The sequence below is a fragment of the Copadichromis virginalis genome, linkage group LG16, assembly GCF_057382275.1.
Source record: "Copadichromis virginalis isolate Kocher_CV1m ecotype Utaka linkage group LG16, C_Virginalis_male_GT1.1, whole genome shotgun sequence".
In the NCBI taxonomy this organism is placed as follows: domain Eukaryota; kingdom Metazoa; phylum Chordata; class Actinopteri; order Cichliformes; family Cichlidae; genus Copadichromis; species Copadichromis virginalis.
The window spans coordinates 24,515,780-24,539,688 of record NC_140633.1 but is presented as its reverse complement, the minus strand read 5'-3'; the positions used below and the strand labels follow the sequence as shown (position 1 = coordinate 24,539,688).

The 23,909-nt window shown below is 41.4% G+C and overlaps 2 protein-coding genes across 2 annotated transcripts in view; both read left to right on the top strand.

Moving 5' to 3' along the window:
• Positions 1–16,839, top strand: part of map3k20a (mitogen-activated protein kinase kinase kinase 20a) — a 28,963-nt gene extending 12,124 nt beyond the window's left edge. The window contains exons 8-20 of the mRNA XM_085433979.1: positions 2,023–2,109; positions 3,037–3,111; positions 3,188–3,294; positions 5,303–5,438; positions 12,582–12,626; positions 12,721–12,751; positions 12,859–12,998; positions 13,105–13,167; positions 13,255–13,344; positions 15,199–15,315; positions 15,455–15,529; positions 15,631–15,781; positions 15,877–16,839. Coding sequence (XP_085290105.1) covers positions 2,023–2,109; positions 3,037–3,111; positions 3,188–3,294; positions 5,303–5,438; positions 12,582–12,626; positions 12,721–12,751; positions 12,859–12,998; positions 13,105–13,167; positions 13,255–13,344; positions 15,199–15,315; positions 15,455–15,529; positions 15,631–15,781; positions 15,877–16,592 — 1,833 coding nt within the window. The 3' untranslated portion in view covers positions 16,593–16,839. The remainder of the gene's footprint in view (positions 1–2,022; positions 2,110–3,036; positions 3,112–3,187; positions 3,295–5,302; positions 5,439–12,581; positions 12,627–12,720; positions 12,752–12,858; positions 12,999–13,104; positions 13,168–13,254; positions 13,345–15,198; positions 15,316–15,454; positions 15,530–15,630; positions 15,782–15,876) is intronic.
• A 794-nt stretch (positions 16,840–17,633) lies between these two features.
• On the top strand, positions 17,634–21,322 carry cdca7a (cell division cycle associated 7a). The gene is made up of 10 exons (XM_085433978.1): positions 17,634–17,724; positions 18,372–18,515; positions 18,600–18,722; positions 18,810–19,013; positions 19,093–19,164; positions 19,249–19,440; positions 19,545–19,673; positions 19,775–19,924; positions 20,006–20,142; positions 20,225–21,322. Exons 1-10 carry the CDS (start codon positions 17,704–17,706, stop codon positions 20,256–20,258), a joined length of 1,206 nt encoding a protein of 401 aa, XP_085290104.1. The 5' UTR covers positions 17,634–17,703; the 3' UTR covers positions 20,259–21,322.
• The last annotated feature ends 2,587 nt before the right edge of the window (positions 21,323–23,909 follow it).

Below are 23,909 nucleotides of genomic sequence, written 5' to 3'. Positions count from 1 at the left end.
CCCCATTTGAGTCAAAAAGGATTATGACGAAGGTTGTGCTTCATACTGGGCCTGCTTTTGGTACCTATTTCAAATCCATCTCTCACTCAACACGTGCATTTTTAAAACACTGAAATGGAGTCAGCCTAACAGAGAATCAGAATCAGAATCAGAATACTTTATTGATCCCTGGGGGAAATTATTTTTTGTTACAGTGCTCCATTTTAAACCAACATTAAGACAAGACAGACAATACGCTAACTAAGAATAGTACAATAAGAAGTTGGGATATCTCTAATGAGTGATGTCACAGTGGCTTTATCCATTTGTTTTGTGAACTACTGGCCAGTGGGCAGTGTGGAGACCTACGCTTGTGAATGCAAGAACGAGGCGATGTAGGATCTTCAAATTGATACCATAGTAGTATCTACTAAAAATCTTGAACGAGTTACAATCTCTGTGACCTTGACCTCAAGGTCAGAGGTTAAGTTTTCTGAAAATCAAGGCCACGTAGGATTTTGAAATTTATACCATAGGTGTGTCTACCAGGAAGCTGAGGGGTATTTTCCTCGTATATTTATGTACTGTATGATTATATTTTATAAAGAGTAAATGTAAAGAAAATAACAAATAGCAGCACTCTTTCAAAGAGATGAATAATTAGACACTATATCAAAACTGATGACAGCTTTAGGCAGAATCAGTGCTTAAAGGATGCCATTGTGAACGCGTATAACAGAGGTCCTTCACAACAGGAGTCTTTGAAGTCTTAGACTTTGAAGAAAGTTTCTTTTTGCTTCTTTTTTTCAAATCTGTAAAGTTGAGCAAGAATCTATTGGCTCATAGAGCAGGTCAAGGCCATTTCATTGGAGCTTTGTACCGCCTGCTAGATTTCTGTTATTTCTCATTCAGTCTCGTGGTAATAATATAATCAAAACCATTGAAAAGGTGTTCATTATTGTACTTCAAAGATCACAGAAGTGAATAATTCACCAGGAAGTGCAGCTAAAAGCCTGAGGTCAAGAAGTTGGAGCCAATTTATGTTATTATTTTTTTTTTTATCTTTTTTTTAGAGGAAACATATGATTGGCAAGCTTTTTATTTCAGTCTAAAAATAAGATTTTATCAAATAGAACGAACGCAGTCGACCAAATAGCACTAAAATCTCTCAAGAGGAAAAAAACAAAAAACAAAATCAGGCAACCGGTCCCATTGATGCTTTTCATTTGAACATTTCTTCTCTCTAAGTGGAAAAAAAACAGCATTTGCGACCTTTGCAGGATTACAGCCTCTTAGAAACTTAGTGTCGAGAGTAATTTGGAAGTCGTTTCACTATGGAATCGCTTATCAGTTGCCCCAAAGTGGTTTTGAAAGTTGCTTTCACTATTATAAAAGATTGAGTCACTCTGGTAAAATGCAAACGCATTAATTAAAATTATTTTTCCTTGGATCTATGTAGGATTTTACAATCTGCCGTTGGTAAAATTACCTCAGCAGCCGTGAGTTTCTCGCTCAGACGCCTGCACGTTCATCTGATTTCTGTAGTCAAATACATACGTGTAATTAGACACAGCTGTCAAGAAGCATACATTTAGGAATGTGGTATACATATACAGTCTTACTCTTTGATGTTTGAAAGCGGCACTCCGCCACCTTTTCATTATGTGGTTTTTAAGATGTTGACACAGGTGATTATTTCTGACACTAGTGAAGCCCAGCTGAAAAGAAGCTGACTTATGAAGGGAGTACTTCAGCGGCCCAACAGCATTTAAATCATGCGTGATTCTTTTTTGATGTTTTTAATGTTTCGTGTGGTCTTCAAGGGAAATGCATAAATGTTTTTAGTGTTTTGCTATGAATACACATGCTATATAAACAGAGGGTATTGATATATTTATGATATTTCTGTGTAATTCAACCATGTGGTGATGGGTAACAGCAGCAGATCCATGCTTATCACGGCTCATGTGTACATTCACACATGTAGTGTGCTGTTGTGTAATTTTACAACACTGTTACCTGACTCTCTACCTTCTGTGACAGGTGCTTTGGGAAATGCTCACCCGTGAGATACCATTCAAAGGCCTGGAAGGCTTACAAGTGGCCTGGCTTGTGGTTGAGAAGAATGAGGTATTTTACTGCATGATTACATGAATGCAATTCTGAAAGGAGAAGTGAAACTGGCATATAAAAATATCTAAATAAATAAATGAAAAAGTTAATAAATGACTTACCGAATAAATCAATAATCCACTAATTACACCAGAATAATATTAGAGGTTTAATTAATTTATAACGTTATACTTGTTTTAATTTCCTCTTGTGTTTAATTACCTTTGCATCAATAACCCTTTTCCAAATTATAAAAAACAAAAAGTTCAACTTTGATGTATGCCAAACTGAAACGCACTTTTATTCAGAGTATTAACAACAACAACTAGTAATAATCAACACGTAAATAATCATTACTGGGCTTAATTTTTGGCTAGGTTAGCTAAGCGCCTCTGGGTTTCGGGGACCCCCGTTTGCGACAGTTGGCTGCATCCTTTAAGATGCGTTTTCCCTCCTTTGGTGGGTGTCTGAAGCATTAGGTCAGCGGCGACTTGTACCCTACAGTATTCAGGCAGTGCACACACTGAATCAGCTGCAATTGGTGGAACATTTTGGCAGTATAACAGGGTGTTTTGCCATATTTTGTCAGGACTGAATGCAGGCCTGGCAACTGCTGTGGGGAGCAAGGCATGATGGAGATTAGGCAGTAGGTGGAAAGTTGACGAAAATGATACAGTGTGAATGAGTCTTGGCCTCATTCACATAATGATGCCAGGTGTACTCAATAAAATGGTCACAGGTGTATTTATGTGTATCTTTATTTTTTGATTATGGCAGTTGTGATCCTTCATATAGAGCAATAATTAAATGCTTGACAAACAGGAGACCCTTTAGGACAAAGGCAATCTAACAGACACAAGAATGGTATTGAGCTTCTTATCTAAGTTAGCATATTAAGGTTCCTTTAAAGCTGTTCTTTCCTCTGCCTGTGTGTGTGGGGTTTAGAGGCTAACCATCCCCAGTGGCTGTCCTTCCAGCTTTGCTGAGCTCATGAAAAAGTGTTGGGCAACAGAACCAAAAGTAAGTTGTACAAGCATGCAAATATGAAGCAGATATATGAATTATATACACTGCTAATGGTTTTATGTTCATTTAGGAGCGACCAATGTTCAAGCAGATCCTCTCTACTTTAGAGTCCATGTCTAATGACAGCCAGCTTCCTCAACAGTGCAACTCTTTCCTTCACAACAAGGCTGAATGGAGGTAATGTGATCAGCTATTCTTCAAACCCAGTAAATGTATTTATAACTGTCTTTTTTTTCGCCGGTATACTGCCTCAGTGTAGGGAGATGTGCGACTGTTTTCAAAGAATGATGTGGAAATGTAGCTGACGGGGGCCGTGAAACACAAAAAAGGACTTGAGATCATGCATATAGATCTTTAATAATCACACTGATAGCTACATAAAGACATAAAAAACCCCCAAAGAATCATCCATCTGGATATACTTCCTCTCTTTACCCATAAGACCCTAAAAATAATCACCATCTTTTTCAAGTAGAAGTGTTTAATTGGCCTGTATGAGCAGCTGGAGGTTTGGTGGTGTTCGGCACAGCCTGAGTCTCAGCTGTTACTTTATTCTCTGTCTGCCTCTCCCCGGGCCTTGTCTGCGCTTGGAGTTTTTTTTCCTCAGAAGTTGTGTTGGTGTTATTGTGTCCAGGCAGCCATCTGCAGGTGGAGCAGGTTGAAGTAAATCTCTGCTTGAAAACAGAAAGCGACAATGTGTTTTGGCCCAAGAAGTTAGATCCGGCAACATTAGAGGGCTCAAAGTGAAAGATGGCACCTCCAGTCGTAAAAAAGCGATGTTGAGAAACCTGTTGTACCTGTTTCTAGCTTCCCAGGTATCTGTGTTACCAAGAAAAGCCCAAATAGTTCTATTTTTATAGATGCTATTTTTGGCTCTTTCCTTCTTAATATTTAACTTAAATTGAAAGATTTTGAGTTTCATTTTAAGGTTCATATTCTTTCCTGTTTTAGCTGTATTGTTACATTTGTCACATTTACATAATGGACCTGAAGTGCTTGTGTAAATTAAAAATGAATGCATTCTCCCTTCCAAGTACAATAACTTAAAAATACAATAACGTGACTGCTGGATAATACCAGTATGTAACTGTATGCACCTGAGATGTGGGGCTGGAAGCTGACACGTGGTCGATTCCTTCATTGCTAGGATTCACACGCTGATTATTTCAGTTTTAAGTATTTTTTTTCTATAAAAGGTTTTTATCTGTTTATAATGCTCACTGAGCAGGAAGGGTCAGGGCAATGCCAAACGTAGAGGCCTGTCAGTACAGCGGGAGGCCGTAGAGCTCACTATTTGTGAAGGAAGTGGGTGGAGGAACTGGAGGACTGGGAGGAGTAAGTCATGGCCTTCCTGCCTGGGCTGCATTTGTTTATGAAAAGAGTGTGGGAGTTTTAGCGGGCCTGAAGTTCAGCATGGCTTTCTACGATACATTGCGCAGCCCCACCTGCTGGGCAAAACAAATCCCAACATGCTTTGTCCTGCACTTGGTATTTAAAGTGTCGGCGTAACTCGTAATCACCTCCTGAGTGCAGGGCTTTATTTTGGATTCATTTTAATGTTGTGTCACTGGATGCTGTCCTAAAACTCTCTGTCTTATTTTGTGGTTATATTCTTTATTTTTCTCACTCTACAAATCCCCTCAAAGACCAAAAGCAACAGTGGAATGATTCTTCTCACGAATTTCACTAAAGTCAGACTGATATATTGAGATTGCCAGTGGATTTCTCTTTTGTTCCCTAATCGTCTTTCTGAAATGTGATTTGTCAATAGAACTCGGAAACCAGAAAACTTCCCATACATAACAATATTATCCTTTGTTTGTGGTTGCTGTCAGTTATACACATATTTAAGAAAAGAAAAAAGAAAACCTGGATTATTATTGAGCCACTTCGTTTATTCCTTCAAACACATACCTTGTCCTGCTGTCATGAATAGTCTAACTGAATGTAGTCCCAGATCCATTGGATGTTCGATCACTGCTTTACAGAGGTTCGTTAAAAACTACAGGGCAGCTGTTTTTGGAAATTATGTAAGGAGTGAGCTCAGACTGAGTGGTGCAGACTGTAGGGAAGCCAGAAAATAAAGAGACATGGTTTAAAAAAAGAAAAATGTTGGTTTTGGTTTTTATAAGAAAAATCCAGCCATCCTTAAATGTTAACAGTTTTCTCCTGCTGTATGATGAAGGTGTGAGATTGAAGCTACACTTGAGAGACTTAAGAAGCTGGAGAGAGACCTGAGCACTAAAGAGCAAGAGCTGAAGGAGCGTGAGCGGCGACTAAAGATGTGGGAGCGCAAACTCATCGAACAGTCCAACAGTCCGGTGAGTTCCTCATTATCCCCTCTTCACTTTGGTCCACCTTCACCTTCAGGACAGCCGCATCACTTTGTGAAGTGGTCTCGGCGGCAGCACGTCGACTCTGCGCTGTTGTTCACGTTCGCGTTTTCATGTAGAGGCTCATTTTCTGAGCTACCTTCTGAAGTCCCCTCAACCTTATTCTGAAATGAGAAGGAAAGTAGAAGAGTATGAAACAGAGTTGTGAACATTTGCATCGTGACAATAAAAAATTACTATTAGATTGTAAGCATCCAGCCTCTGACATGACAGTCACAGCTTTAATTCTATTCCTTTTTCTGCCTTTTTTGCATCTAACATCCAATGCAAAACGATTTAGGGCTCAACTAATGATCATTTTTATTACTGACCAAAATCTTATCAGCCCACAGCTCCTCCACCAGCAACTGAGTAGCCAGAATTGGCACACACATCTGGGGTGATCGTGGCTCAAGAGTTGGGAGTTCGCCTTGTAATTGGAAGGTTGCCGGTTCGAGCCTCGGCTTGGACAGTCTTGGTCGTTGTGTCTTTGGGCAAGACACTTCACCTGTTGCCTACTGGTGGTGGTCAGAGGACCTGGTGGCGCCAGTGTCCGGCAGCCTCGCCTCTGTCAGTGTGCCCCAGGGTGGCTGTGGCTACAATGTAGCTTGCCATCACCAGTGTGTGAATGGGTGGATGACTGGATGTGTAAAGCCATACAAGTACAGGTCATTTGCCATCTTAGGCCCCTGAAGTTTCTCATCTATATTAGAACATCATAATGTTGTACTAGAGGGACAAGATGACCCATTTGTAGCATTTATACAGCCTTATATAATTAAATAATTTCATGATGATAACATTTCATTTATGTCCAAAAGCCTTGAATTTTTGGTATATTGTGATATCATCATGTTGCTTAGTAATCGCCTACCAACGTTAAAATGATCCAGCTTGTCTGGGGTAGAGATGGACCGATCCGATATTACGTATCGGTATCGGTCCGATACTGACCTAAATTACTGGATCGGATATCGGAGAAAAATAAAAAATTTAATCCGATCCATTAAATATCACGAAAGCACCTCACAAAACTTGCAACACGCCGTAACTCACCTCAGAACGTTAGCAGTCGGAGCAGTATGCGTCACGTGATAGAGCGGCTGTGGCATGCGGGACCTGTCGGTGGTCTGGATAGCATTTGGAGCTTCGCTAGCAACCTGGCATTTCATCTCCGACAAAGTTATCCCCGAGAGAAGTAAAGCAAGTGTGTAAGTCCATCTCTGAATGTTTGTAAAGCATTCCCACGTTAAGCTTAACGAGCGGCTGCCTCTCGCTCTCCGGCTGCTACTTCAATCGTGAAACTGCTTAAATGATCAGCTGATCGGCTTTTCTGTCGCGAGTCCGTGTCTCTTGTTTGCTTTTGGCCCACTTTGCACCAGAAAGAGTAAACCAGCGGCTGAACAACAGCAGCACGTTTAAGCTTGATAAGCTGTTGTTACAATTTATTTAATATTACTTTCTACTCCAGGATCTTTTTCTACGTAGCTGACGGCTGGTAACTGTGCAGGGGCGGATCTAGCAAAGTTTAGCCAGGGGGGCCGATAGGGCATTAACTGGGAAAAGGGGGCACAAAGACATACTTTTCTTTCTTATTCTCATTTAAAATGTCGAGCTTTTAATAAATAATTATCTGACACCCAAAGTTTTAATTTGATGTAAAATGAATAGAAGTCAATTACTGTATATAGTGACTATTAAGTCTAATATATATACCCTAGTAAGCTATAGTACTTTTTACTTTGGGAAGGTACCATCTGTGCAGTCTGCAATTTTGTTGAAGAAAGATGTTGAATCTATTTAATATTTCTTGAAAAAGAATTGATTTCTGTGCATTTTTTTTTTCACACTGCATCAAATTAAGGTTGATTACGTCGATTAAGCATCATGAGGTGGAGCGTGAGGGGTGGTTCCCTATTTTTTATTTATTTATTTTTGTTGTTGCTGGGAGTTGGAACCCTATTAGTTAGGTTGCTTAATATTTACGCTAAGTACTCTTTAAAATACCAGAATAGGGAGGATGGTGTAGGTCTAAGTTTATTAGATTGATCAGTATTGCTGAACTATGAAATATTTTTTTTGTATACAGGTATAACAGAATAGCTTTAGTGTAGTTGTTGTTTTAAACTTGAGTATGAACTTGCAGACTTGCAAAATGCAGCAAGATATTTTAAAAAACAGTTTTGTTGATTAAAAAACACTATATCGGATTCATATCGGTATCGGCAGATATCCAAATTTATGATATCGGTATCGGTATCGGACATAAAAAAGTGGTATCGTGCCATCTCTAGTCTGGGGTTCCCAGAACAACTGAGAGATATAAGCTTTCCAGCTTGTCCTGGGTCTTCCCCCTGGCCTCTTCTTGTTGGGACATGCCCAGAACATATCACCCAGGAGGTGCCAAGGAGGCATCCTTGTCAGATACCCGAACCAGATCATCTGGCTCCTTTTGATGTGGAGGAGTAGTGGCTCTACTCTGAGCCCCTCCTGGATGGCCGAGCTCTTCACCCTAAATTAAAGGGGGAGGCCAGTATCTGCAAACATGTTCGTGTAGTCACTACCCAGCGCTCGTGACCTTAGGTGAGGGTAGGGGAGTAGCTCGACCGGTAAATATTACACTTTTATGCTCAGCTCTCTCTTCACCCTGACAGACCGGTACAGCATCCGCTTCACTGCAGTCGGAGCACCACTGCTTCACACTCGGCTGCAAACTGCTTCAGTGCAAACTGAAGCCCACCACTTAATGAAGCCAACAGAACCACATCATCTGCAAAAAGCAGAGACGAGATTCTGAGTCTGCCCAGGTGGAAGCCTTCCACCACTTGGCTACGCCTAGAAATTATGAAAATTATGAACATAATCGGTAACAAAGGGCAGTCCTTTAGGGAATCCAACACCCACTGGGAACGAGTCCGACTTATTGCTGGCTATGCGGACCAAGCTCTAGCAACGGTTGTATAAGGATCAAATGGCCCGTAGCAACGGGACACGGTCAAATGCCTTCTCCAAGTCCACAAAACAAATGTAGACTGGTTGGGCAAACTCCAATGCACCCTCAAGTATCCTCAAGAGCATAAAGACCTGGTCCAGTGTTTTTTGTGAATGATACCTAGTCATTTGTCTTAACCTATATATGGCCATGCATCAGAATCATGCACATGTTAGATACCTGGAAGCTGTCTCTCCCACATAGACAACTCACAATTTCTTTAACAAGTCAGTTGAGCCTTTGAATAAACTGCATTAAACGTGCTTCTTTTCTATGTGCTCTGTCGTTCTGCTGTCCTGTTAACTTCACTTTAAAATTTGGCTTCTTAAATTATTTTATTAAGGGTTCATGCTACGTCCAAATGGGCAGAATCAACTTTTGGGGGTTTTAGGGTTCACATTGTTGATTTTTCTCATTTACCTTTTTCTTTGTTATTTACTTCTATGTCTCTTCTTTTCTATCCTGTTTTCTTGTCTTTTCCCACGGTGTCCCTGCTTTTGACATCGTCCTGCCTCTCAGCTGTTCTTACCTCTAAAGATAAGTACTAATCCGTGCTTTCAGTCTGTGATTGAGGAGTCTTAATAATTCACAGATGTCTTCTCATATCACAACCTCTGGTAATGAGTATGTGAGTCTGCAGTCTGTGATAGAAGACTTGAGGCTTTATTGGCTGGCCTGTCCTGCACTCTAACATGCAGGTCAACACGTGAGTCGAGCAACTCCTCCAGGTCTGTGAGCTGTGTCAACATGACAGTGGAAATGGGACACTTCCTGTGGTCTGATGACACTGAATGAACCCTTCAAGTGTTTGGTATTGTTCCACCTGCATCCATCACATAGTGTGATCTCACTGAATATAGTGGGGGAAATAATTATTTGATACCCAGTTGGATTTGCATATTTTCTCACTTACAAAGAAATGAACAGTCTCTAATTTGTGTGGTAGCTTCATTTAATGGAAAGAAAAAAAACATATTACACAAAGATTATAAATTGATCTGCTAATTGAGTGAAATATTATTGATCTCCTACAACCCAGAATTCTGGCACCTATAGATTGGGTGTGTGCCCATTTGACATGCTGACAACAATCAATCAATTAATGAATTACAGCTACTCCTGATCTCAACTTGTTATGTATATAAACACACCTGTTTATATACATAAACACACCACACTATAAAGCACACCTGTCCACCACCATGGCCAAGACCAAAGAGCTTTCAAAGAGACAAGATTGCAGACCTGCAGAAGTCTGGAAATGCCTATAAGACCATATGCAAGAAGCAAGAAGTGGCGAGAAGGGGACAATTATTGGTGCAAAGAAATATAAAATGACCATCACTTGCCCTCAGTCTGGAGCTCCATGCGAGGTCTTTCCTCCTGGAGGATGATCATGAGAAAGCTGGTGGATCAGCCCAAAAACAGGAGGAGCTTGTTAATGATATGAAGGCAGTTGTGACAGCCACCAAGAACACTATTGGAAGCACACTACGCTGTGATGGATTGGAATCTTGCAGTACTTGCAAGGTGCCACTGCTCAAGTAGTCACATAGACAAGCCAATCTTAAGTTTGATCAGCAGAAATGTTGAGTTCCCAAGCAACAGCCATAAAACCTAAGGGTTTCGAGAGCTTCTGTAAAATCCCTCCCCGGATGTGTGGAAACCTGGTGACCAACTGCAAGAAATGTTACGGGTTTTTCCACCAGGGTACCAAGTCATGTTATGCTTGTGTTATGCTAGTCATGTTATGAGATATTAATAATCAAATACTTATTTTAGACAATGATATGCAAATCAGCTTATAACTTTTATGTCATTTATTGATTTTTGGTTTGAAATTCAGTTTCTCTCCATTAAACTAAAATTACCATATAAACTAAAAACTGTTCATTTCTTTGTAAGTGAGCAAACTTACAAATTCAGCAGGGGATCAAATAATTACATCCCCCACTGTATATTACTGGTGTTGTGAAAGCACTAATATGAACAGCTTGTTAAGTTGCGTTATTAATTATTCGACAATTATTTCATTAATCATTACTTTGTCACACCATAAAAGAGCATTTATTCTGCTTTATAAGCTGCGTTCATGATGTATTTCCACCACATATGGCGCGGGAACTTGGTCACAATTATAGAACATATTTGAAGCCCTCCACCTGTGGATATTATGGATGTAATTTGCCGTATGCCTAATGTTCTGGCTGTATAGTGCCATGCTGTGAAGAAAGAGCCATGTGATCCAGTTGCCTAGAGAAGGCCAGGCTTTTATGATGAAGTGACATTTTGCTGACATTAAGATTGGCCAATTTGTTCTGGTTGTGGTGGAGTGCAGTTGTTGAGACACAGTCTCTTACCAGGATAAGAAAGTACATGTTTTTTCCTCTGAGTGACCCAGGTTCAAAACAGTAGGAGAGTGACTTTGCTGTGTGGCTGTCAGCTTCATTCTCTCATTTTACTTTTGAAAACAGGTTTCTTCCTAAGGCCTCCAAAAAACCATGAATTTTCAGCCAAAGAATTTACATTTTAGAGCTTAACAAAGTAACATCTTTCTATAGACGCCACGCTGTATTTATCCACACAAAATCACGTCTCAAGAGCTGCTCTTTACAGTACAGAAAATCATATTAGCATTAGTGTTCACTTAGGTATTATGCCTCTTGTGGGGGAAGGACATGCTTCCTTGAGCATAGCCCATTAAATTGTCCCCTTCGCTTGTTATAATCAGTCAGTCTCATGAGGATGTAATCCTCTGTATTCCTCTGTTGTTGCTTGTTAGCTTGTTGCCATGAGCTAATAATCCTGTACAAATATTGCCTATCCTCTTGTGCCATCAACTCGTAGACATATTACACTAGACATAACAATCAGCATTTTGTGTTTTTCCATGTGAAAACTTCTTATTTCCTTTATTTTCCATTATAATAGTGAAACTTCTTCATCTGATTTATTTTCCTGTTAACAGATGATTTTCTTTTGACTTTCTCCTAATCTGCCTTGGCTCGATTTCATTACTTTCCACATCTGAACAATTAGTGACTAATAAAACAAACGTTTTGCCATTAAAATGATATTAGTTACATTTCTATAGCTAGTATTAATAAACGTAATGATAACAGAGGATGGCTTTTAGTGTTTTCATTTAAAAAAAAAAAGAAGTAAAATATGCATTTCCTGTGGCCATTTTTCAATCTTTTGTTGAGACATTAACTACATGCTTCTTTATAGGTATATCCATGGCCTGACTACCCATCATCCACTTAGTCCACATGGGGGCACAATTGTGTGAATTAAACCCAACTCAAAGTCCTTTTCTCCTGCATGTTCCACATATAAATCTTAAAACACAAAGACTGTATCCCCCATTTCAAATTTTTAGATTTAACCACACTTGCCAATGACGTGCCACACGAGCATGGCTGCTCATTTGTGAGATACAATGTGGCTTTTGAAGAGTGATGTTAAGTCACTCCAGTGGGATTCTGGCATTGGCTTAGTGTTTCCGAATCTGTTTACTTCTGAACTGCATTATAGGAGGAGGCGGAAAAGCTCTGTAGGGCTGAGTGGCTTTATGAGGCAGCAGCCTCAGCGACTGTCGACTGAGCCTGGCATTTAGTTCATAATCCGAGCTGTTACAGGATGTCGTGGGAAGAAGACAGTGAATGGGGGATTACTCATTCATTTAGACGTATTTTCTCCAATTTCCCATTGCATTATTTCTGTCATTACACACCAGTCTCATAATCACAATGATGAAATCTTTATTTTGGCTGGCAAGTTTCTGCCTGATTGCATTTAATGAGCAATAAATGATTTTTTTTTTCATTCAAATAGATCACATTAGATCAGTCAGATGGGCATTTCTGTTGGATATAGTCCATTATGGCTACATCCAGTCTTCTTAATCACAAAGCACAATAACTGAAAAAGTAATGGTTTCAAAGATGTGGACAAAAATATGGATATTTTCCATTTTAATAATATTTACTAGTCTTGTGAGTTTTACTTTGGAGTTCTGGCCTTTTTTAGATGGACACATGATGCCTATATCCAACCACATTCTGTTGCTTTGGATTAAATTTGTCTTGTCTTCGCAGTTGCTCCCCACGTTGGACATATATACCTGGACAGAGGAGCATGTGGTTGGTATCAGTGTGTTTTTACTTGCAGCCATTTAAATTGTGATACAGTCATGATTGCTATTAAAACGATTACATCGTGATTTTCTTCCTTTAGTATTTCTGGATGCAGCAAATATTTGGCGCAGGTTTGTTCATTTACTTTCTAAACAGTTCAGATCGTCTTAAATGTTTTCTGTTTCGCATTCTTCATTCTTTCCGCGCTCGTTTCAATGTTTGGTTGTGTCTTTGCCAGGAGACAGCGCATGTGACATGCAGCTTTATGCGGATCTGTTTAAAGAAAACCACATCACCGGACGGAGGCTGCTGCTGCTCACAGAAACCGACATGCGGGACATGGGGGTCAAGTCCAAAGGTCACGTCATGCACCTTAAGGCAAGACACTGTTAACCATTAACCGAAAACTTTTACGGGGTATCGGCAGAGCTCTCTGATATTTGGCTCTGCGGTGAATTCAAAGGGAATTTTTTTCTTTTTCCAGTGTGAGATCGAAAAGCTAACTAATGATTACCTCGGGTTCGTCCACTTCCCGCCACTGCTGAAGGTATCTTCATCTGTTAGACGTGTTACATTTTTATTGTCACGCACCTTTTGGGGCTTATGTTTATGTGCTTTTGTTTTCTTCCCCAAGGATGAACTAGAAAAGGAGGTGGAGCAGAGTAAAACTGTAAATCTGGAGCTGGTGTTTGGGTACCACTGGAAACCAGCAACAGGAAAGTCTGTAAGTCTGTCAGAAAACACATTCAAACACTGACTCCAACATATTTTGCAGCTGTGAGCAAGCGATGAAACCCAAAAAAATAAGAATATCACAAAGAAATGTTTTCTGCTTTGAGCATTTTTGGCATAATTGATACTTTCTACGGAGATATAGAGACATGCGATTGAATCGGCCCACTACAACTGAAGCTGTTTGTTCTGAGGATTCGTGATGGCGGCTGTTATGCTGACCATTCAAGGCATCACTAGACATGTATTAAACCAGACAAATAAACATTTCAGGCTCAGCCATGTACCACATCCACCTCGACTTGCTCACAGCCCTTTGTTAGGGTCTCAAACTGTGGAGAAAGGGTGGCTCTTCACTTGCTGTTTGAATTTAATCAAAAATAGCCCATTTAGCCAGAAGTCATTTTCTTTTAAAAGGCAAACGTTATTTAATCTTTCAGCTGTTCATTGTCCCATCATAAATAGTCCTCTTTCAGTGTGTTCGGCAGGGCTGAAACGAGCCTGCTAATTGCCTCCCATTTCTTCTGACATGTGGTGGTTTAGTGGGTAGAAAACACAGCAGGGAGAAGGAAACAGGAGGCTGAGAAAATGAGAGCTAATTATTTTCCCCTGCCTGGTGTCAGGTTCCGTGTCAGCCTTGTTTTTACAAACTGGAAGGTTTTTTGCACTAAATAAAACAAACCCGCACTGCATTTTTTTCTTCGCCCCTCTTTGCTGGCGATGTCATGGAAGCAGCTGCACTTCTCAAAGACAAAATGAGGGCCTGCGATTGTGCGGCCACCATCTGACAGCCACTGAGGGTCCCCTACTAATGAGGATATCACCGTGCAGCCAAGTGAAAGGTGCTGAATTATGTATGAGTTGTCATTAGACGCACTCGGGTCCTAGGCATCATTACCAGACATTGTTTCTGCTGGAGTGATTAGACTAGCATAGACCTGGGAGCCCCGGTGCGACCGTCCAGGCCCGACACCAGGCCAGCGTTGGGCCACTGGTGTGTTTCTGAGCCAGAGGCTTGCTCAAGCTTCCCCCTTTGAGTCATTTCCAGCCCCCGGGGACGATGAAGGAGAGGGCGAAGGCTCCTCAGACGAGTGTGTTAGTGCCACTCCTCTGATGTCTTTCTCTGTGATCACTACACAATGGATTGGCCTGTGCCATGAACCCTGTGTGGTTAAGCAGTGACCTGTAGCTTCCTGGCAGCTTTTAGGGATTGGCGAAATCATTACGTGCGTCGTCAGCATTCAGTATGCAGAAGAAGAGGGCTGGGGACCGCTTCGATTTGTGCCTCCCCAGTTTGATGTGTGTCTCTCTGCAGCAGTCCATGAGGAGAAAAAAAAAGGTTTTATCAACTAAAATCAGACAGTTTCCTGCTCCAAAAAATTAATCCTGGATTCTGAAAAGGCCTAAATGTTTGGAATTTAGAATAGCGGCATGAAAATATTTGCTGCTGATTTTTGTTTCCGTTTCTCTGTTAGAGTAATTTAATGAAATGTGCCGAATTTGAGGTATATTTATGTAGAGAACCTAATTCCATAAAGATCAGTCTTTTAACTTAGGTTTGCATTGCTGTAGACATTACATGCAAACTGCATTTTACATGTATACTCTGTCTTTTCTCCCCTTTGGTCTGCTAGCAGTTTATTTTAAAAGTTTTATTTCATACTTATCTGTCTTCACCCACAATGTGAGGCTTTCTGGCCACTGTCATTCAACTACCTGTAGGTTGTGCTGTTGGTTTATATACAAGATTTACCAAGTTCTCCACACAGATGAGTGAAATTAAAAACTTTTACATCTATTGTCGCTGAGACCTACATTATCTGACCGGCAATTGTTTTATTTCAAGGACTGCAAATGGAAAATGTACATGGAACTCGACGGCGATGAAGTCGCTATAACCTACATCAAAGATGTCATCTTTAACGCCAACAGACAAGACGTTGAAATCCTGCGGATGACTAAGGTGCCGTCAGAAACGCATTTCTGTAACACATCTAATTGCTTTAAATGTTTTGATTGGTGCATTTTAACCTGACGTATTGTGGTGGTTGCAATTGTCTATTTTTTGTTTTTTTCAAACAAAATAATGTTTTTCAATGCAGCCACCTTTTGTGATGGACAAATGGGTCACTGGGCTACAGGAGAACCAGAGAGTGGACTATACCGTCAATTATGAGGTGGGTCATTTTAGCAGCTGCAGTTTGAAAATGCATCACACAGGCAGTCACGCACAATCATGTTTAACAACATACATTAAATATCACTACTTTCACTTCAGAATGATGTCAAGTCTCCCAAGTCCACCAGACACAGCTGCTCGATGACATGGAGCGTCAATGGTGGACGAGACGAGATCAAGACTGTGGAGCTCGTCATTGAAACAGCCCCAGCTAGCACAGACTGGAACCTCAAGGACAGATCAAACCGCGGTAAATATTTATTATTTATTCATATCGTTTTTTTAGCGGAAAAAAAAAATTCTTCATATAGGAGGTGTATATGAGGTACGTGTTTTCTGTTTTAGATATTGATCCAAAGTGGATGTACAATGTAAGACTGAAGCAGATGATAGCCCAGAAATCCCAGCCGACGACTGCTGCTCACACTGCCTTCACGAGCTCTGATGCTCGCACTCTGCCTCAGTTCCTGTCTGCACATGAAAGACATGTGTCTTCTTATGCTGCAGCTGTGCGCCGCTCTCCAAACCGCGTCAACTCTTCTCACTGGGCCGACTCACGCAGCTCCTCGCCAACTGCCAGCCTGTCGGCCAAACTCTCAACGCTCTATCTGGGGTCAAAGGGCAGCAGTCCCTCCAGCACTACGTCAGAGAGCACCTCAGACAGAGAGCGCCCGCTCAGTGCAGGGGCAGTGCATAACTATCGCAGAAATAGCAACACGGGCAATACATTTACTGTGGGTGGGGTGCAGGGTTGGGGTCATACAGAGAGTAGTGGTAGAGGTGGACATGCTCATAATAAAGGTGGCAAAACCCCCCGACATCCATGGAGACCGCCGTCCAACAATTACAGTGCCAGACCACAGAGCCGCACACCATCGATACCGGGTTTATTGTCTGTGACACAAAATGCCAGTGAGGAAAAGGAGGGGGGCCAAAGCAGTGACGGAGGGTGGATCAAAGTGGAGCGTCATAAGAGATTACCACGGCAGGACAATAAACAAGTCAGAGGTCGACCGAGGAGGGGGGGCAGGGGAGGGCGCGGTGGTGGTGGAAGAACTTAATGTAGGCCACACAAGAACTGAACATGTTACACACTGAAAAGGTTTTACACATGGATTATGTCTGCTCACATGACATAATTAGTAACTGGGATTTGTATTTTAAAAAAATGAGCTTATTTGTTCACGTATTTTTAAAAACGACAGTGTAGTCTGTGATTTTTGCAGATGACATTCAAAACTGTGGTTCGCATTGAAAATATGATGCTATTTATCAATCCTAAAAATAAAGATTTAAATTTAAACTACATTCCTGCCTCACCAATTCTATTGTGTGTGTGTTTTTTTTAACATATAATAATTCAGAAGTGCAAAGTTTTATTTGAACTGATTTACCTCACCCCACCCCATTATTCCCTTTGATGTATAAGCAATCATGCCCACTTCCTGTTGTTTACAGCCATTCTTTTGTCTTATCGCACCTTTACAGCAGTCTGCAGGGTAACTTTCTCTTTGAAATTTAACTTAATTCAGTTAAATTCTCTCTTTTTCCTATCTCAATCCCACATTTGCCAACAAATCTATCCAATCTATCCTATTTAGCAACAAAAACCCGTATAAATTCCACCATAAATATTTATATGTATAAATATAAACCAGGATTCATAAATTGTATTTGATTTCCTGGCTTCTAACTTAAGTGTGGATGCTGAACTTTGGTCTGAACATGAAATAACCTTGCAGAAAAAAAGGGGGGGGAAATCTGGTCTGTTTGTGAAGTTGGAAAAGAATCAACATTTTACCCGCCTTGTATGCAAATAGCTCTGTAAAAAAATTCGCGCCGCGGTAAAGGCCGTGGAAGATACATACCTCAAATGATTCATTAATTCATTAGTTTTTACGTCTGGCGGTTCACATAAACATAGAGCACACTTCAAGCAATTATAAAGGCTTGTTTAAGAGTTTGGCACTTATGCTTTTCATAATAAATTTGCTCTGTTACTTAAAAAACGTGTCGCTGCGTTTTATGCAGCTTTCAGGACCTTGCGTTGGCGCGGGAAATGAACGGAGTGTGGACCGCTTGCAGCTGCAGGTCCTGCTTTGTTCGCTGCAGAGCTGCTGCACGGATTGGATCCGTTTCTGTTCGTGTGTCACGAGTTTTAAAAGAAAAAAAATGCCTCTCACTCGCTCCAAGGTAAGAAAAACACCCTGACGTTTTTAATAAAATTACTTCCTTTATCATTTGTGCTTTTATTAACTTTTTGAGTGGATAATATACTTTTTTGAATAAATTATCTTAGTTAAGTTGGACTGTAAACACCAACTTTCCCTTATCCTTATAGTCCGTGTTTATTGTTGGCGCTGTTGAAAAAAAAACGAACTGAAATGCAACATATACGGCGGAATGAACGTTTTTATTGCGTACATCCACGTTTTTTAATGCAGATCAATCAGGGTCCAATTGTCTGCCTTTGCTAGCTTTATAGTCAGGGGTGTGTCCCATAAATCCGAAGCTCAAGCATTAATGAAAAGCCCATCGAAAGAATTAACTGTGAAAGTGGTTTTAAGCAATTTCTTTTCCTTTAATTTTTGTTTTTTAAAGAACCTCTGTCTGGTTTTTGGACCTCAGCTTGGGCTTCAGAGACTTTTCTTTCTTGTTGCTCAGTTTTCATATGAAGCTCCACCATTTCTTTTCTTTTGAGGCTTTGCAAGGAAGTCTCGGTGGTTTTGTTAGCGTCTTCATTGAGAACAGTAAATCACGTGGCTCTATAGGCCCTCCTGATTTTTGAGCAGTTGTGCTCCTGTACCTGTTCTCTAAATGCTCTTGCTGTTCTTTTGTAGAAACTGGCCGCCCAGTCTCCATCCACCAGGATGAGCTTGAGGAGCTTCCGCAGCGTCCCACTAGTCCCCATTGAGACTTCCTCCTCTTCTTCTTCTGATGACAGTTGCGACAGTTTTGGCTCCGATGGAGGCTATGCAAATATGGTAACGATACAATGCCAATGAAATACTTAGGCTAAATGTTATTATGTGTGAACTGTATGAAACTAATGCTCGTGTCCGTTGTAGAGGAACAACTTGAGGCAGACGAGGAGAACGGTGGAGAAGCAGAAAGTGTTTGAGGCTACCTCGGAGGAGGACACGTGCAGCGGGTTTGAGGAGAATGTGATCAGCAGTCGGATAAAAGCTATGGTAAGGTCTGCGCAAAGCAAAACGGAACTGAACATCTTCAGAAAGCCCAAGCGTTTCCTCTAATTTCATGTTTATATTTTTGTTTAGAAAGTAGATGCTGAACCCCCGAGACGTGGCCGCAAGTCCAACACCCTGAAGGTTGCCTTAAATTTCCCCACCAAAAAGACGAGCATGAAGAGGCCTGCATCCGAACCACTGCCTCAGCCTAAAGTGCGAGACTCTGACTTGGAGGATGAAGAGGAGAACTTCATGAGCAAAAGAGCCCTGAATATTAAGGAGAACAAAGAAATGGTAAAATTGGTTACATTCAATTCACTTTGTAAACTGACCATGGTTTGGCCTTATTTACTTATGGCGACTTGTTTTACAGCTTGCAAAGCTCATGGCAGAACTGAACAAAGTGCCTGGACTCTTTCCTGGAAGGCGGATGTCGTTAACTACGGTAACGGAGATAAACAAATCGTCTGTTTTATTTTTACCTCGCCAATTGGTTCTCTATACTATATTAACATTTGCACATCTTCAGCCCCGACAGGCACCTCGGCGGTCCATGGGAACCCCGGGATCCTGCAGGAGAAACCAAGAGCGTTTGTCTCGGCCCCACACACGGTCCCGCTCCCTGGTGGACGGACCTCCCAGCCCACCTCCAGAGGAAGAGCTTGAGGACAAGTTCAGCCTGGTTCGCAAAAGTCGCTTCTATGAGGAAGTTGATGAACCTGTAAGTCAGATTGCACCGTTAATCATTTTAAAAAGTTCTAGACTCGCTTAAAAGACATAATAGCATGCTAATTAACTTTTTTTTAAAAACAAATTGGTGTGCAGCCCCGTCGCCGATCCTTCACTGGATGCAAGGCCATTCCCCATGTAGTGAGGCCTGTGGAGGACATCACAGAGATGGAGCTGCAGCGCATCTGCCACAATGTGCGAGAGAAAGTCTACAACAGCTCCACTGTAAGTCTTTGACTCAGAATGTGAAACATTTGAGCAGTTTAAAACAAACAAACAAACAAAAAACACCCCAACTCGGCTTCACAAACCTCCTTTCTTTTCAGGGAACCACTTGCCACCAGTGCCGCCAGAAGACAGTCGACACCAAAACTAACTGCCGTAGTCCGGAGTGCGTGGGCGTCAGGGGTCAGTTCTGCGGGCCGTGTCTTCGTAACCGCTATGGGGAAGAGGTCCGAGATGCTCTGCTGAATCCGGTAAGTTTGCAAACATGTACTGTGTTCTGTGTATGTATGCGTTGTACGTGTGACTCATTTCATTCTCATTGTTCCGGGTAGGAGTGGCAGTGCCCACCATGCAGAGGGATCTGTAACTGCAGCTTCTGCCGGGCCCGAGAAGGCCGCTGCGCGACGGGAGTGTTGGTGTACCTGGCCAAATACCACGGCTTTGACAATGTGCACGCCTACCTGAAAAGGCGAGTGGCACATTTGTCTTAAAATCTTTATCTCACTATGTTATGGGGTAAGGTTATTAACAGATTTATTTTCTCTCTGCAGCTTGAGAAAGGAGCTGGAAGAAAGCAGTGAGTGAGACGTGAATGCGAAGCAGCCTCTGCACCTGACTGACTTGCTCTGTGACCACTTTTTACACACACAGCCATCACGATGTTCATAGCTTTGAAGCGTTGTAGCGCGTTGCATTTATTCCGCTGGTTAATCTGACACTTCAGTGACAGAAGAAGAACAAAGGCTGTTTCTCTTCTGCACATTTTTCTTGTCTGTTCTCAAGAACTGAGCTTTACATTAAGGCTAGTTGTTTGTAAGCTAGGGTTGAGCGAAACACTCCAAATCTGCAATCTTAACTGTAAGATGATTCTTAAATCCTACAATGTACATATGGCTCGAATGTAAAGTCTGTTATTATAGCTGAATCATCATATTTGCTGCAGAAAGGCTTGTTTAGATGATCTGCTCTGTTTTACATTGTTTTAAATGTAATGATTTTTGTACTGCACTCATTGACTGACCCCCAGTTGCAAATTTATGCTTGTTTCTCACCTCTTTTTTTAAAAAAGATGTTTGCTTGGGATTGCCTGTAGGAATGGTCCAGTGATGTGCATGCCGCGAGTGGGAGGGGGGTGCAGCTGGGAAAAAAACCTAGAGGAACTGTGAGATATACTACAGCGCCTGGTTAAATATCCTTCATTAGATAACTGTCGCTAATGGTGTGGAAACAATTAGCACACTCTAATGGGAATCTCATACCTGTAAATCATTTTATCCTGTTAAAGCACATTCTCGCTTTGCTCCAGTCTCTTTGGCTCATTTTCTGCCTTACGCAGTTAAGTAGGAATGGTTGAAGGTGCAGTAGAGTTATGGCCTGCATTTTCTGTTCAGAAGTGATACTCGTATGCACAATGAGATGAAATTAACCTTTGTGCAGTTCGTCTTTGAAATGTACTTCATTTGACCTGGAAATACTCTAATTGTATGATACTATTTGACAAAGAATTAAAAAAGGTTGGAGTTTCCTCACTGTAGGTGGAGGTTATCTTACTGCTGCTTGGTTATAAGGCTCTGTACACCTTTGGTGATGCTTGCTTTGTGTTCATTGGGTTCGCTGTACAGTTTCAATAAAGTGTTGATTTCTGCAAAGTGCTGTCAGTGTTCTTTGACTTGACCATCACTCCATCCTCGACAGCGGCAGCTGCATATACTCTTGATATACTCGAGGTGGGGGGGTTTCTGTGTGATTGCAGTGACGTAAAAGGCAAATGCACTATACCAGCGGTCCCCAACCTTTTTAGCGCCACGGACCGGTTTATGCCCGACAATATTTTCACGGACCGGCCTTTAAGGTGTCGCGGATAAATACAACAAAATAAAACTAGTACCGGTACCAAAAAAGATGTATTCATAACACGTGAAAAGACCCAGGAAAACAGAGTTAACAATAAAAACCCCGAAAACCATACATTTCACACCTGAGCCTCAACTCTCGCGGCCCGGTACCAGTCCGAGGCCCGGGGGTTGGGGACCGCTGCACTATATTGGCAGTATTCACTAAGTATTCACTCACACATCCAAATTACTGAATTCAGGTGTTTCAATCACTTCCATGGCCACGGGTGTTTTTAAGAAAAAGAAAAAAAATCTAGCTGGCTGCTTCTACAAACATTTGTGAAAGAATGGGTCTCTCTCAGGAGCTTGGTGAACTTAAGCGTGGTACCGTGCGAGGATGCCACCTGTGCATATTCCATAGTCAACTTACAAAAAAGTGGAAGCGATTGGGAACAACAACAAATTAGTGACAAAGTGGTAGGCCACCTAAGACCACAGAGCAGAGTCTGCAGATGCTGAACCACATAGTGCACAGAGGTCGGCAACTTTCTGCAGGGTCAATCGCTAAAGATCTCCGAACTTCACGTGGTCTTCATATTAGCTAAAGAACGGTGTGTAGAGCGCTTCATGGAATGAGTTTCCATCGCCGAGGGCTGAGTCCGAGTCTGGGTTTAGCAGTTACCAGGAGAATGGTACTTGTTTGACTGCATTGTGCCAAGTGTCAAGTTTGGTGGAGGGGGTTGTTTTTCAGGAGTTAGTTGCAGTGAAAGAAATTAAATGCTTCAGCATACCAAGACATTTTGGACAATTTCATGCTCCCGACCTTGTAGGAACAGTTTGGGCCTCTTCTTTTTCCAACACGACTCGAACTAGTGCGCTAGTGTGGAAGAACTTGACTGAGTCCTCAACCTGAAAGAACACCTTTGGGATGAATTAGAGCAGAGGCTGCGAGCCAGGCCTTGTCTTCCAACATCATTGTCTGACCTCACCAATGTACCCCTGGAAGAAAAATTCCTATGAATGCACTCCTAAATCTTGTGTAAAGCCTTCTCAGAAGATTTTAAGCTGTTAAAGCTGCATAGAGTGGGCTGAGTCGGCTGACGTAATATTAAACCCTACTGATTAAGAATGGGACATCACTTTTGTCACCTACCATGATGTTAGCTAGGTGTCATGAGGGTTTATGGTAAGCTGGAATTCCTTCACACAGAGTAAAACATTTAACAAGGCAGACACCATCCTTCAGGGCTGTCACAACCACTGCACTGTGAGGGGGGTGTAGGTTGTCATTCATCTGCCGGCACAAGCTTGAATGGGTCTGATAATCACCATTTACACCAACCATGCTGCATTAAAGGCACCACACAAGTCAAAATACAAATAAAAGTGGTTTTGCTGATCTGCTGAAGTGTGAGCAAAACATCCAGTGTGCCTTCAGTCTAATATTTTTTACATGCTCACAATCAGGATTGCCACAAACAATCTTTTCATTTTAGCTCAGAACTGGAGAACAGTTGACATTTTTATGTGATAAAAGCCCAAAACAGCTTTTCCCTAAATCCCACTCACTATTATTAGACTAAATAAGGATGCACATTAAATTAATGCAAAAACAAATATACAAAATGCTGAATTGATATTAATACTGTAGTTTTAAATAAGCAATATTTTTGTACTTAATTAATCTCACTTCATTACCCAGAGCACAGAAAATCCTTATAATAACAAATACCTGTCCACCTTGAAGTTTTTCAGCTCTTCATCACACAATTTTTATACATTGAACCGTTCCTCCAAATTCAGTCATTTTTGGTGATTGACTAGCTTATAAAATCACCTTTACCAGCAACAACTTGAAGTTATCATTTCTCAAGCTCCCACCACAGCATTTTAGTTGGGTTCAAGTCTGGACTTTGGGCCACTGAAACACACATAGATGAGATTTTCAGCTGTGATTGGGATCATCGTCCTTTTGCATCACCCAGCTTCAGCCAAGCTTTAGCTTTCAAATAGACGCTCTTATATCTGACTCTAGAATATTTTTTATGCAGAGGAGTTCATGGTCGACCCGATGATAATAAGCCCAAATCATCATTCCTCTACCACCTTGGCTAACTCAGTGTTTGGATTTCTCTGAACTTGGCCAACTTCTTCACTTTGGTAGTGTGTCTATAAGGATTTTGTTCCAAATGTTTTGTGGTTTGTTCAGATACAAACCTTGCTCAGCCATGCTGCCATATTGTTTTCAGAGAGATGAGGCTTTCTCCTGGCAGTTCTTCTGAAGAAGCCATACTTTTTCAGTCTTCTTCTGATTGTACTGTCGTGAACTTTGACATTTAACAAGCTAACTGAGGCCTGTGGAGTGTGAGATGTAGGTTTTTTGCAGTTTCTCTGAGCTTTG

What these genes read in the sequence shown, in the direction of transcription:
- cdca7a (XM_085433978.1), top strand. Translation starts at nt 17,704, where the DNA reads ATGCCTCTCACTCGCTCCAAG. An exon ending in ATGAGGAAGTTGATGAACCT is followed by an intron (nt 19,441 to 19,544) that starts GTAAGTCAGATT and finishes ATTGGTGTGCAG; the next exon opens with CCCCGTCGCCGATCCTTCAC. An exon ending in GAGATGCTCTGCTGAATCCG is followed by an intron (nt 19,925 to 20,005) that starts GTAAGTTTGCAA and finishes TGTTCCGGGTAG; the next exon opens with GAGTGGCAGTGCCCACCATG.